The sequence below is a fragment of the Cyanistes caeruleus genome, chromosome 4 (genome assembly GCF_971803275.1).
Source record: "Cyanistes caeruleus chromosome 4, bCyaCae1.hap1.1, whole genome shotgun sequence".
NCBI lineage: Eukaryota > Metazoa > Chordata > Aves > Passeriformes > Paridae > Cyanistes > Cyanistes caeruleus.
In genome coordinates this window covers 31,171,518-31,183,678 of record NC_141704.1, presented here as the reverse complement: position 1 = coordinate 31,183,678, position 12,161 = coordinate 31,171,518, and the positions used below count along the sequence as shown (strand labels likewise).

At 45.9% G+C, this 12,161-nt stretch overlaps 1 protein-coding gene across 2 annotated transcripts in view; it reads left to right on the top strand.

The window, feature by feature from the left end:
• Positions 1-9,474, top strand: part of MYH9 (myosin heavy chain 9) — a 69,962-nt gene extending 60,488 nt beyond the window's left edge. Inside the window, exons 30-42 of one of the 2 annotated variants that reach the window (XR_015286382.1) lie at positions 1,172-1,324; positions 1,681-1,929; positions 2,424-2,636; positions 3,297-3,509; positions 3,863-4,024; positions 4,581-4,709; positions 5,054-5,142; positions 5,348-5,471; positions 6,544-6,752; positions 7,169-7,277; positions 7,585-7,757; positions 7,913-8,151; positions 8,734-9,474. Coding sequence is in view for 1 of the 2 variants with exons in the window: in XM_086887349.1 (XP_086743475.1) it covers positions 1,172-1,324; positions 1,681-1,929; positions 2,424-2,636; positions 3,297-3,509; positions 3,863-4,024; positions 4,581-4,709; positions 5,054-5,142; positions 5,348-5,471; positions 6,544-6,752; positions 7,169-7,277; positions 7,585-7,757; positions 7,913-8,030 (1,941 nt within the window). In the remaining variant the exon portion in view is untranslated. Of the gene's footprint in view, positions 1-1,171; positions 1,325-1,680; positions 1,930-2,423; positions 2,637-3,296; positions 3,510-3,862; positions 4,025-4,580; positions 4,710-5,053; positions 5,143-5,347; positions 5,472-6,543; positions 6,753-7,168; positions 7,278-7,584; positions 7,758-7,912 lie in introns of both variants that reach the window. The other variant, XM_086887349.1, reaches the window with a different exon arrangement.
• The last annotated feature ends 2,687 nt before the right edge of the window (positions 9,475-12,161 follow it).

Sequence of the window (12,161 nt, the reverse complement as noted above, 5' to 3'; positions counted from 1 at the left end):
ATGTACTGACTATACAACAGTTCAAAGGACTGGGTCTGGATTGTTTTGGAGGTTTTTTTGTCTTTTGGGGTTTTTTTGGCTAAATTCTTCCTGCTACTGAGAGCATTTCTGCAGAAACAAGCTGCTTATCTTCCTTCTGCTTCTTCAGCCTGTGGAACATGTGACTTTCCCTGTCTTGGGCTTATAAGTCCTGCTCTATCACCTTTCCATCTGAGACCACTTTAATGCTTCAACTGACTGGAATGCTTGTTTGAAGTTCTTGTTTGAGATCTTTGTAGTCAAGTGTTTGACAGGGTTTCTGTATGTATGTGTGTGACCTACAGTAAATTTGTTGAATTAAGCAGAAAGTTTTATTTCCCAGTGGATGTTGGGAAAGTGATAGATTGAAATAATTTTATATTTTTTTCAGGAAATAAGTCATCCTGAGCCTTACACTTTGGGAAAAGCAAGCATTTACAGTTAGCAGAATATGACTCTTAAGGTCGAGCATGGAGTGCTAAGAAGGTTGAAAGGGAAAGGAAGTAGTCAGTAATAAGTAGCCTTGAACAGTCACCTATCTACTTACTACTCTTTATAGAACAGACTCAAAGACTGTGCACAATATAAAAATTCTGCACTGGTTTGAAGATTGGTTAATCTTTACAGATCCCTTCAGCTCGAGCACTGGCAGCATAAGTCAGTCAATGCAATGTTAAATGACTAAGCTGGTAAAGGACCAGTGCTGTACAGTTCTGCTGAGACCAACATTGTTTTTAACCATGCAAGAGCACTTGGGTCTGCTGTGTGTTCCTTTGGTACTGGAATATGAGAGACATGTAGCAGAGTACAGTCATGCTGTTGTTGGGAAGGGTTTGAATACTTTTTACGCTTTGAGGACTTGAGAAAGGACAAGAAAGCTTGTGTGGTAAGGCCCTGAGAAAGGCTTGTGTGACAGGGTGTGTACTTTATTGATTAGAGTGTAGGAGAGAATAGGACCCTTCTGAATATTTTGTTTCTATACAGACTCACTAAAACGCAGTCATTTAAATTCTGTCTTCAATTGTCTTATCTGTGAAGTTAGTTGCATGCTTAAACTCAACTTCAGAAGCACTCCTGGAGAGCGTGGGTGAGGATTGTGAGCCTTTAAATCCAATGAGTGGTGCTGAATTCCACTGGGGTGTTTGCTTTCTAGGAGCTGCTGCAGGAGGAGACTCGCCTCAAATTGAGCCTCAGCACTAAGCTGAAGCAAATGGAGGATGAGAAGAATGCTTTCAAGGAGCAGCTGGAAGAAGAGGAGGAGGCAAAGAGAAACCTGGAGAAACAAATCTCTGTTCTTCAGCAACAGGTACAGAGTCTGCATCCCAAAAATCAGTGACCTCTGAGAGTAAGGATAGGTACAGGTCTGTCTTGAGAGAAGTTAGATTTAAATGTAGAATTGACTTCTAGTAGCACAACTTTTCCTGGGTAAGGGTGATTTGGGTGAGAGAAGAAATGAAGAGGTCTCTGATGATAATCGGATGAACTGCTCGTAGATTTCTGTCCAGGAATTCGTTTGGGAATTCAGTCATACAGTATTATCTGAGCAGGGAGTGGTACCTTCAGAAATGAGCAGACCTTCTTACTTCAAAGTCCTAAACTTCTGGTGCTGGTAAACTGCACAGAACATTTTATATGGCTTCATGTGCAATCTTGGTCCTTTAGGCAATAGATGCAAAGAAGAAGATGGATGATGGTCTGGGTTGCCTTGAGTCAGCAGAGGAAGCCAGGAAGAAGCTGCAGAAGGACTTGGAGGGCTTGAGCCAGCGTTATGAAGAGAAGACAGCTGCATATGACAAGCTGGAAAAAACAAAGACCCGCCTGCAGCAAGAGTTGGATGACCTTGCTGTGGACTTGGACCATCAGCGGCAGATCGTCTCCAACCTAGAGAAGAAGCAGAAGAAGTTTGATCAGGTATAATAACTTCAGTCATAAGCATTCAGTAGTACATCTTATTGATAGGTCTCCTTTAAGAATACCTAAGCAATACCACTTGGAGAATGCATATTTATTTCTGAACTAAGGCAGAGCACGTAGAGTGGAGGAAAAAGCTTTAATAGAAGTAAATTAATTTTGTTCTATGAATAGGAAGTTAAGCAATGTTCTTTTTCCCAAAGGGATAACATTTATATCAAAACCAAGATTGAGTTTGAAGTGTTGTTTGCAAATCATCTCAGAGAAGGTTGAAAATAATAGGTTGGAGGCCTAGGAAGTCAGAGGTTTGTTTACTTGGGGTCAGCACAGTAGTTAGAGATGGGATGGAACACTTCATTCTCTGAAGCTGCATTTTCTTGATTTGTCTATCCATGGAAGAACACTATTAAGAAGGCCCTGATGAAAAGATGCATGTTTACCTTGTTAGCAAATGATCAGTAGTTTCTCAGAATACTGATGCTGTGCTCTTGTAGCTGTTGGCAGAGGAGAAGACCATCTCTGCCAAGTACGCGGAGGAACGGGACCGCGCTGAAGCAGAGGCCCGGGAGAAGGAGACCAAGGCCCTGTCCCTGGCCAGAGCCCTGGAAGAAGCCATAGAGCAGAAGGCTGAGCTGGAACGAGTCAATAAGCAGTTCCGTGCAGAGATGGAAGATCTCATGAGCTCAAAGGATGATGTTGGGAAAAGTGTAAGTATTCAGTTAAAGTGTCCGGGCAGGAAATGTCACACAGTCGATACTGTTACTTTTGTACTGCAAAAAGCTGAAGCCAGTGGTAACACAGAGGAACGTTGTAGAGAGTTACTGGATACATTGTGAGTTTGTGAATGTTGTTTGTATTACATAAGTAAGTAGTAAAGGTGGGTTGGAAATTACCCAAATGGGGCAATGGCAAAGCTGAAAATTACCTGGTATCCTTGTGGCAGAGATGAAAGGTATGGTGTGAACCTGATATGTAAAATACAGCAATTAGCCAGGCAGTGGAAGACATTACCCCCAATATTTCAAAACAAGAAATGTCACAATACTGAAGAAAAAGAATAAATTCAGAGGCCAAGAAGTATTTTCTTGAGTTCTGTTTGAACCAGAGGTGTCCCACTCGGATAAGTCTGCAGCAGGTCAGGACTGGGCTAACAATTGCTTTTTGCTTTCTCCACACACATAACCAGAACTAACAGTAATTGTGGCTCAGACTGGCAGCTTGCATCTGCCCCAATACAGGGACAGGTGCAGTGTTCTTGTATCCTGTGTGATGTGAGTGGCTGTTCTTAGCCATTTTTTGCAGTTAGGGTAGATTAAATTGTCTGCACTCTCTGGGGAAACCTCACGTGTGGTGGTACTGTGTTGTAGGTCCATGAGCTGGAGAAAGCTAAGCGAGCCCTGGAGCAGCAGGTGGAGGAGATGAAGACACAGCTGGAAGAGCTGGAGGATGAGCTGCAGGCCACAGAGGATGCCAAACTGCGGCTAGAAGTGAACCAACAGGCTATGAAGGCACAGTTTGACCGGGACCTCCAGGGCCGTGATGAACAGAATGAAGAGAAGAAGAAACAGCTGATCAGACAAGTAAGAACTGCTCTGTAAATCCTCAGTGCATTCTGTACACAAAGGCACTTGTGTCCAAAGACACTCAGACAGACAGTACCAATCCAAAGATCGTTGTTAATGTTAATACTCCAGGCAATATTGCAAAGCTGTGACAGACTTCCTCCCCTGTGTGTGATTGTTCCAATAGTCTTTGTCTATCACAGGAATCCATGGGGCTTTATTAGTGAGGAATGTCAGCCCCATCCCCCTGCCATGGAGAATGAAAAAAAGCCACGTGCTTGCACTTATGCAGCCTTTGAAAGGGGAAAGTGAAAAGTGGGTGCTGGGAAACGAAGGAGCTGAAATGCTGATGCCTCTGCTGCTCCACACAGGTCCGGGAGATGGAGGCGGAACTGGAGGATGAACGAAAACAGCGCTCCATGGCTGTGGCTGCCAGGAAGAAGCTTGAGATGGACCTGAAGGATTTGGAAAGCCATATAGACACTGCTAACAAGAATCGTGAAGAAGCCATCAAGCAGCTGCGCAAACTGCAGGTGAAACATTGCAGCTGTTTCAGCTGTCAGGGCAGGGTTTTTTACCCAGGGAAACGGGATGTAAGATTTCACCTCACCATTGCCAGAACAATGCATCAGTGTCACAAGAGCAGCAGAATCTTGCAGCAGTTCACTGTGAAAGATTTTTTGGCATTTCAAGCATCCTTCTAATCCCAGTCTGCCTGTTTAACCCCTGGGAGACAAGCTATAGGCAACGTCTGCTCTAGTGCTTGCTTCAAGGTCTGTGTTTTTGGAATGGATTACAGAGCTGCAAAGCTAGAGGACCTTAAATAACATTTAGGCCTACACCTGCCCCAAGATGGCTCTGTTGTGCTTTTTAAATTCCAGCAAGCAGTTTCTGACCTGTTCTTAGGAAAAACTAAATCCTCCCCAGACTGTTCATTCTATTGCTTCACTAGAAAGCTTCCCCTTCCCTTCTCCATTTATCTGCCAAAACTTTTTTTCCACAGATAAGCAATCCTGTTTGCTTCCACTGATATTTTTACATGTTACATCTCTTAATATGAATTCATCCCTTTCTATTCTCTCTTTTCAGGCACAAATGAAGGATTACATGCGGGAACTGGAGGACACACGTACTTCCAGAGATGAGATCTGGGCACAGGCCAAAGAAAATGAGAAGAAACTGAAAAGCATGGAGGCAGAGATGATCCAGTTGCAGGAGGTAATGGAATATGCATGAAAGTCAAGGATTGGTTTGTTTTCTTTAGCCAAGAACTACAGGCAGCAGTCTAAGCTGGAGTGTTTATTTCCTTTCTTTCCTACTTCTTGCTCTGCTCAAATATGAAGTCCAATTTGAAATGCAGAATTTGGCCCTTTCCTGACAGCTGTGATGGGAGTGTGCAAAGCAAAGGAGGCTGTGGGGTGGACAGGGAACAGGCCATGTCATATAATTAGCTTTGGCTTATGCTAGAGACCATACCAGCCATTACCAGTAACTCCTTTTTCCTATGCTGCATTAATTGGTAGCTTCCTATTGGATCACTGTCCGTCTCGTTTTCATTCCAGGAACTTGCAGCTGCTGAGCGTGCCAAGCGCCAGGCCCAGCAAGAGAGGGATGAGCTGGCTGATGAGATTGCCAACAACAGTGGTAAAGGGTGAGTAATGTTCTCTGTTTGAGGGAGGAGGAGCTGCTGTGAGAAAACACTTCTTGGACTGTTATTTTTGTGGACTGCAGCACACACTGTATCCCCTCTGGTCTCTAAAGACTTGAGCTTATTTTGTATACAAGTGGTGAGTTTTCCCCAAGGCATCGATGCTATCAGTGCTGCTTTAATGCTTTCATGACTCTGTGTCCTGCAGAGCGCTGGCCATGGAGGAGAAGAGGCGCCTGGAGGCACGGATAGCTCAGCTGGAGGAGGAGTTAGAAGAAGAACAGGGCAACACAGAGATAATCAATGACCGGCTCAAGAAGGCAAATCTTCAGGTACCTGTTCAGGCTGTAGTGGCCTGTGGGGGTTCTCTGGTGTCTGTGAATCGTCAAACTGTGCTCTGAGTGATGCCAGCAGCTGCCTTGTGCACAGTGCAGACCCTCAGAAAGCCATAGGTGCGAGCAAGATGGAAACAGCTGAATACAGTACAGAAAATAGCCAAAACTATTATGGATTTAACTCACTGGCTTTGGCCATTTAAAATCATTGGGTAGCTGGAACAATCTCCCAAGTTTATTTTAAACCAAACCAACCCCCTCCCAGTCCCTTTTTTCTGTACTAAGGGATATTGAGAAAGATGATCTGTGGCATGCTGCTCCAACTTGACATGCTAAAGGGTGCCACAGTGTGTTTGGAAAATTACTTTTCTGCCAGTTGTACACTGTTTGAAATTGACTGAACATGTGAAATTTGTTAGGCTGCTATAGAAACCGTGATTGTGATCTGCCTGTTGTGTGCCATATTTTGTCTGCCCAACTTTGAGAGTCAATCATGTTGTTTTCTTACCACTCCCAAAGCCAAGGAGTTGGGCTGATTGTTTTCCAAAGGACTCATTCATTCTGATAGATGAGTGTAGTTCTCTACTTGGTTGACTATCAGCCAGAGCCCTGGCTTGGAAGTAGACAAGTTCTCACCCTTTTACCTCTGACAGACAGTATTTTTAAGCTGCTGCTTTGTATAGAAGTAGATAGACAGCAAATAAATAATAAATTAGTAAAGCACATGTATTGGATCCACTTGCCTCAGGATTTTTGTAATTCAGAGACTGATAATTACTGTGTTGAGTGTCAGACCATGACCTTAGCCCCAGAGGGCAGTGAATGTGATTGGCAAGCCCTAAGAGTAGGTTGATAAACCTGTTATTCAAGGAATTACTTTGAAACTCTGGGTAAACTAAGATACTTTGAGAAGTGTCCTGCCTACAGACAGCTCCCTCTGCATCAGAGTTACTCCAGGTATTCAGCTCACCCTCAGGGTCCTTGTTCTTTTTAAGTCTGAGAAATAAATGAGCCTTTCAGGCAGGAGCACTGGCTGTGCTGAGGAGTCCTTATCTCTCTCTTGGCGCAGATCGATCAGATGAACGCCGACCTGAACGCCGAGCGCAGCAACGCGCAGAAGAACGAGAACGCTCGCCAGCAGATGGAGCGCCAGAACAAGGAGCTCAAGCTCAAACTGCAGGAGATGGAGAGTGCCGTCAAGTCCAAGTACAAGGCTACCATCACGGCCTTGGAAGCAAAGATAGCACAGCTGGAAGAGCAGCTGGACATGGAGACCAAGTATGTACTAGGAGAAACTCTTGCTTTACAAGCTTCCACCCCTTCTGGGATTTTAAGCTCTTCTTAAATCTAATTTGTCTGAGTTGAGAGCTTCATCCTAGTTATACAGGGTAGTACAGAAATAAGATCTCGGCACACCTTCCTTGTTTGTCACAGTAGACACTTACACTTAATTCTTCTGAATTTCACCACTCCTAAGACTGTAGCTGTGGAGTGCTTGTTGCCCCTCTGTAGCTCTTGTCTGTGTGACATCAGCCTTTTGGTCATTTCTGGGGAACATTGCCTCTCATCCTCTTCTTCCTAAGCTGAGAAGGACTTTTGCTGTTTTCCTCACTTCTGCCTTGCCTGGGTCAAGTGATCTTGTTGGGGACAGTGGGAGATAAGCTATTGTCTGAGCCCTTGGTGTTTGTGTTCAGGGAGCGCCAGGCTGCCAGCAAACAGGTGCGCCGTGCCGAGAAGAAGCTGAAAGACATCCTGCTGCAGGTGGATGATGAGAGGCGTAACGCTGAGCAATTCAAAGATCAGGTGGGTACAGTGACCTGCAGTGTCTGTGAGTCTTCGGGGGGTCAGGCTTTCCCTCCTATCACCAAAGCATTCACCATCCCATGCATTTCTCTTCTTCTCTGTCACTGTAATAATTACAAGATGAGAAAGATGTAAGTGTGATTGTTTTAAAAAAAAAAAAAAAACAAGGACCTCTCAAGTCCTAGGCAGTTCCCTTCAGAAAGGGAAGAGGGGGCTTTGGAAACATTTTTTTTGCTACTCCAGCTACTGTGCTGCAAGTCAGGGGAAGCACTGAGTTGTTATTATTTGTTGCCCCATTCCTGCTCAGGCGGACAAGGCAAACATACGCTTGAAGCAGCTGAAGCGTCAGCTGGAGGAAGCAGAAGAGGAGGCCCAGCGAGCCAATGCATCCCGTAGGAAGCTCCAGCGGGAGCTGGAAGATGCCACCGAAACAGCGGATGCAATGAATAGAGAAGTCAGCTCCCTGAAAAGCAAACTCAGGTAAGGAGGAGCATTTTGTGCCATGCCTTGGCAGCCAGCGCAGCATGGGCTTTGTGCAGCTGCCCCCAGCAAACAGCAGGGCCGGGTGCTTCCTCACCTCCTCCCTGTGAGTTCTGTGGAACACTGCTGACACAGTGCCGTGTGTCCTTCCCTAGGCGTGGGGACCTGCCGTTCGTCATGACACGCCGGATGGTCAGGAAGGGAACGGGAGAGTGCTCCGACGAGGAAGTGGATGGCAAGGCAGATGCTGGTGATGCCAAAGCTACTGAATAAGTCCTCCCATTTGACCCAGGTTACACGTGAGGGAGTGACCCATCTACCCTCCCCTCTTCCATTGGACTTTCAGCAAACCCTCTCCTCCTAAATTGGCTGGGGATCTGCAGAGCAAGCCCAGGTCTGTGTATCTGGAGCCATCGGGCATCTGTGTTCCTGGTTTTCTCCTCTTTCCAGTTTCCTAATCCTCTTTGTGGATTTAATGCCAAAGAGTCAGGGCTCTGAAATTTGACCAGCGGTTTGGCCACTGCAAAGGCCTGTAGAACTGTCAGTGCCATTTCTGCTGGTAAATCCTTACACAGTTTGGAGGGAGTGGGGCTAGGGAAAGATTATTTTTGCTGTAAATCTCCTTTTGTCTTCAATTCTAGCTGCAGGGAAGCTTCTTCCTGTATTCTTTCCCCTCCCTCTTTGTTTGCTTTCGGCAATCATGTTCAGTGACCTCAGACTTCTGCCTCTTTTAATCTGCCCACCCATGTGGTTTGGGAGCAGTTTCAGGAAAAACGGTGTGCTTTGGCCATGGCAATTTGCCCTTTCTTCTTCCGTGTGTTCCCAGGGGGGACTGAAGAGGGAAACTCTTCTTGGGACCGCTTACCTGGGGAACTTGCCAAAGTTGTCTCTCTCTCTTTCTTTCTTTTTTTTTTCCTTTTTTTTTTTTTTTTTTTTTTTTTTTCTTTTTTCCTCCCTTCTTTTCCTGTCTGGACAGATTTCTGAAGTGCAATGATGTCCTGTTTGTGTCTCTGCCTCTGAGCGGTTTCATCTAAGGTAGTGTGGACCAGTAGTTAATGACAGGCTGGGGGAGCAGAGCAATGTCCTTGTGCTTGTCTGAGAATCTCTGGGGGACCAAATATATTTAATGGTAATAGACAGAATCTAGAGGAATTTAATAGGGTAGTGGGCAGAGGGTGGGGATAAGGGGAGGGAAATTCCTCTTATTGACATGTCCAAGCCTCTTGCACCTGCTCTGTAACCAGGGGTTGGGATTAGTTATTGTGCACCATTGAGTAAGAGTATATTAAAAACCCTTTAATCTGCACAGATATATGTAAGGCCTTTGTATTTCTTGTAATAAGTAATTAAGAAAAAAAAAATAAAGGTCTTTATCACTGCCTTTCTTTTGGGACCATGGTTATATATAGATAGTCTTTACTTTTCTACACCGTACACTGGTTGCTGGATTTACCTGTATTCTTAACCATATTGTATATGCTGCATTTAGACATACTTATGAGCAAAGTAAGATTAAAATATGAAGCACCATACTGTATGCCTGAAGCGCCCTAATGCAGGAGTCTCCTGTCCCAATTGCTGTCACAGAAGAATTAAATTTTTTTTTATATAATAAAAGTGCCTTAGCATGTGCCTCAGCTGTGTGTCACCACTACAGTCAGTAATGGTTTACTGGTGCTCCACTGATGTTACCAATAAAGATTATCCATGTGCTGCAGTCCTGTGTGTGTGTGTGTTGCCCTTCACTCCTTCCCTCGGTGCAGTGAACACCCTGTGCAGCCACAAAAACTCTGCTTTTTGATATGTTTTTGCTAGAAATCAAGTAAGAAACTTCTTGTGCCATTATTCTGGTCTTTCTGGCCCCTTGAAGTGTGTCACAAGTACGTTCTGGTCCTACAGGCAGGGCAGGAGAAGCTGGAGTGCAACAGAAGCAGCTCCTAACTCTGAGCTCATCCTTCCCATCCTGTGCTGGCTGAGATTTAGACTTTGCTGAGAAAGTCTGAGCTGGGAGCTGCGGTCGGGGCTGGGCCGGCCTGGGTGGCAGCGATGGGGAAGGAGGTGCTGGCACTCACACGAGGGGCCTGTGCTGCCAGCAGGGGCTGCTGCCAGGGCCAGTGCTGGCAAACAAGGAGCAGGGAGGGAGCAGCTTACGGGAAACTCCTTCCCTGGGGAGCACACGTGGCTGCTGCCCCCAAAGGGCGGCATTTCTGCCTAACCAGATGTTGGGAGGGGAAAAGTCTTCTCATTAAGAAACTTAAGTGTAAGTAGAAGTTAAAAAAAACAAGGGGGAGTGCAGAAGGAGCAGGCAGAGTTAACCATGTGCTGCTGCACAAGTGTATGCAGTCCCATTTTAAAGGGTCAGCTGAGAATGAGCTGCTTTAGAAGCTGTGTTATGTTGGATGCAGTTTTTGAAAGCCTGGATAGGGATTACGGCATGAGGGGCTGGATGTGGGTTCATATACATGGAGTACAGACACTGCTGTGCTCATGTCCTGCATATAGGCTGTTAAAAACAGGATTGGAATTAGTGTCACCTGGGAGGTTACTGGCTCAGCCACTTCAGTCTTTTTCCAAAATGTTTTGCAGAAACTGGCAGGGTATCTCTGAGACCAGTGTGCCCTTTAAATTGCATAGAAATTGCTTTCCCATCATAGGATCAACTTGATACGGCACCTCTGGCCAGGCACTGCAGTGATCCAGAGCAGAACCTGTGTGCTGGTGCTGTGATGACCCTTTTAAGCTCAGGCTGCTTTTTGTGTCCTTAGCTTTGTGCTGTGTGAGCCAGAGCACTGCTTGGCTGCAGTTCTGTCCTGTGCAAGATGGAAAGAGGCTTGTGTGGTTTTTTGGTTTGTTTTTTTTACTGGCACAGTATTTTTCTTCAGCTTTCTACTTTTTTGTGCATCCCTATGGAAGGGACAAAATTGAGTCTCCTATTCACCATTTTCTGCTTTGCAGAGTGCAACCTTAAGCCAGGAGATTCTCATGGCTTCAGGTTAGCTGCTCTTCTGTGGCTCCCCAGAGCTCGTAAATGCTTCACAGTGGTTTTTCCTGGAATTTTGGGCGTGGTCTGAGTAGGTGAATGGCTACAAGGGCTGGAATAAGCATGGACGAGATCGAGCTTTGACCTTTTCTATGGGCCCTATAGAAAAAGTTTCTGGAAGTTGTTGCTGGAGCTCTGTTTGTTGTCTGCGCTATCCGGCCTTGGCGCTGATGCTAGCCGGGGTTGGAAGGGTTTGAACTAGAGGGAAGGGCAGAGAGAGATTTTGAGGAAATGTAAGAGATGATGAAGTTGATTACAAACACTCCTATCCCTGCACTGGGTCATTCTGCTGGGACAAAGGATCTGCAACCAGATCATTACATTACATAAGATGGTTAAAAAAAAAAAAAAAAGCAAAAAAAGATGGAATTGTTGGAGGTTTACAGCATGGCTCTCACAGGGCATTGCAACAGCAGAATCGAGGGGCAGAGCAACCAGCCCAGCCCCAGCCTTTGGGAAATGGAGGTAAATCACCTGACCTGCAGGAGTATCCTGTGCAAAGAGCCTTCTTTCCTGGGGAGCAGCTGAGTGCTCTGCTTGTTCCTGCTGCAGCTCCCCCCAGGGCAGAGCAAGGACAGTGGCCATTAGAGCCAGATCCAGCTGGGTTCCTGGGCACAACAGCACTGACCTGCCAGGTTTAGGTTTTAGCGCTCTTCCATTTCTTTCACAAATCGATTCAAGTACCACTTACTGTAAATGAGGAATGAGGGTTCAGATTCAATGGCTGTGGAGTGGGATTCCTCAGTGACAGACACTGGAGTGGGGGAGCTAAGGTGGAAAGCTGCAGCTTTCCCAGCCTGGGGTGTGAGGGAGGTCCCAGAGCAGTGGTTTGAGTGATCTGAAAATAAAACGCAGGCTTCTGCAGCCCACCTCTAGAGCTCAGGCAGTTCAGCCGCTTCTGGAGGTGCTGGAGACAATATTCCCACTTTCAAGACAGAGAGCTACTACTAGTGGATAACTGCTGTCTGTCTGTATTTAATTTTGCCTTTCCCTGATGCTCTAGCAGTGGGACCGAAAGCAGAAGGAAAAGGATAGCTATAAAAAAAAACTATACCAGAACCTTTTTTGTCCTAAATTTGTGACTCCCATCCTTGCTACCATTTCAAGCCTGTGGGGCTGAGCAGCCATGCAGCGAGAGGAAAAGCAAAGTGTGAAACCTCTTGGGCAGTGATGGTCTGGCACAGGAGAGGAGAGAGGTGCAGGGTGCCAGCTCCCTGCACTGGGGCAGCCTCCCTCTCTGAGACTTGGAATTTGGGTAGAACGTACAGAGAAGGATGCTGAAAAGCCAATTAGGTAGAAGTACAGCCACTCTTTGGACTGGGCTTGGCTGTGCAGGAGGAGCATTGAGGGCAGGCCACCTTCTG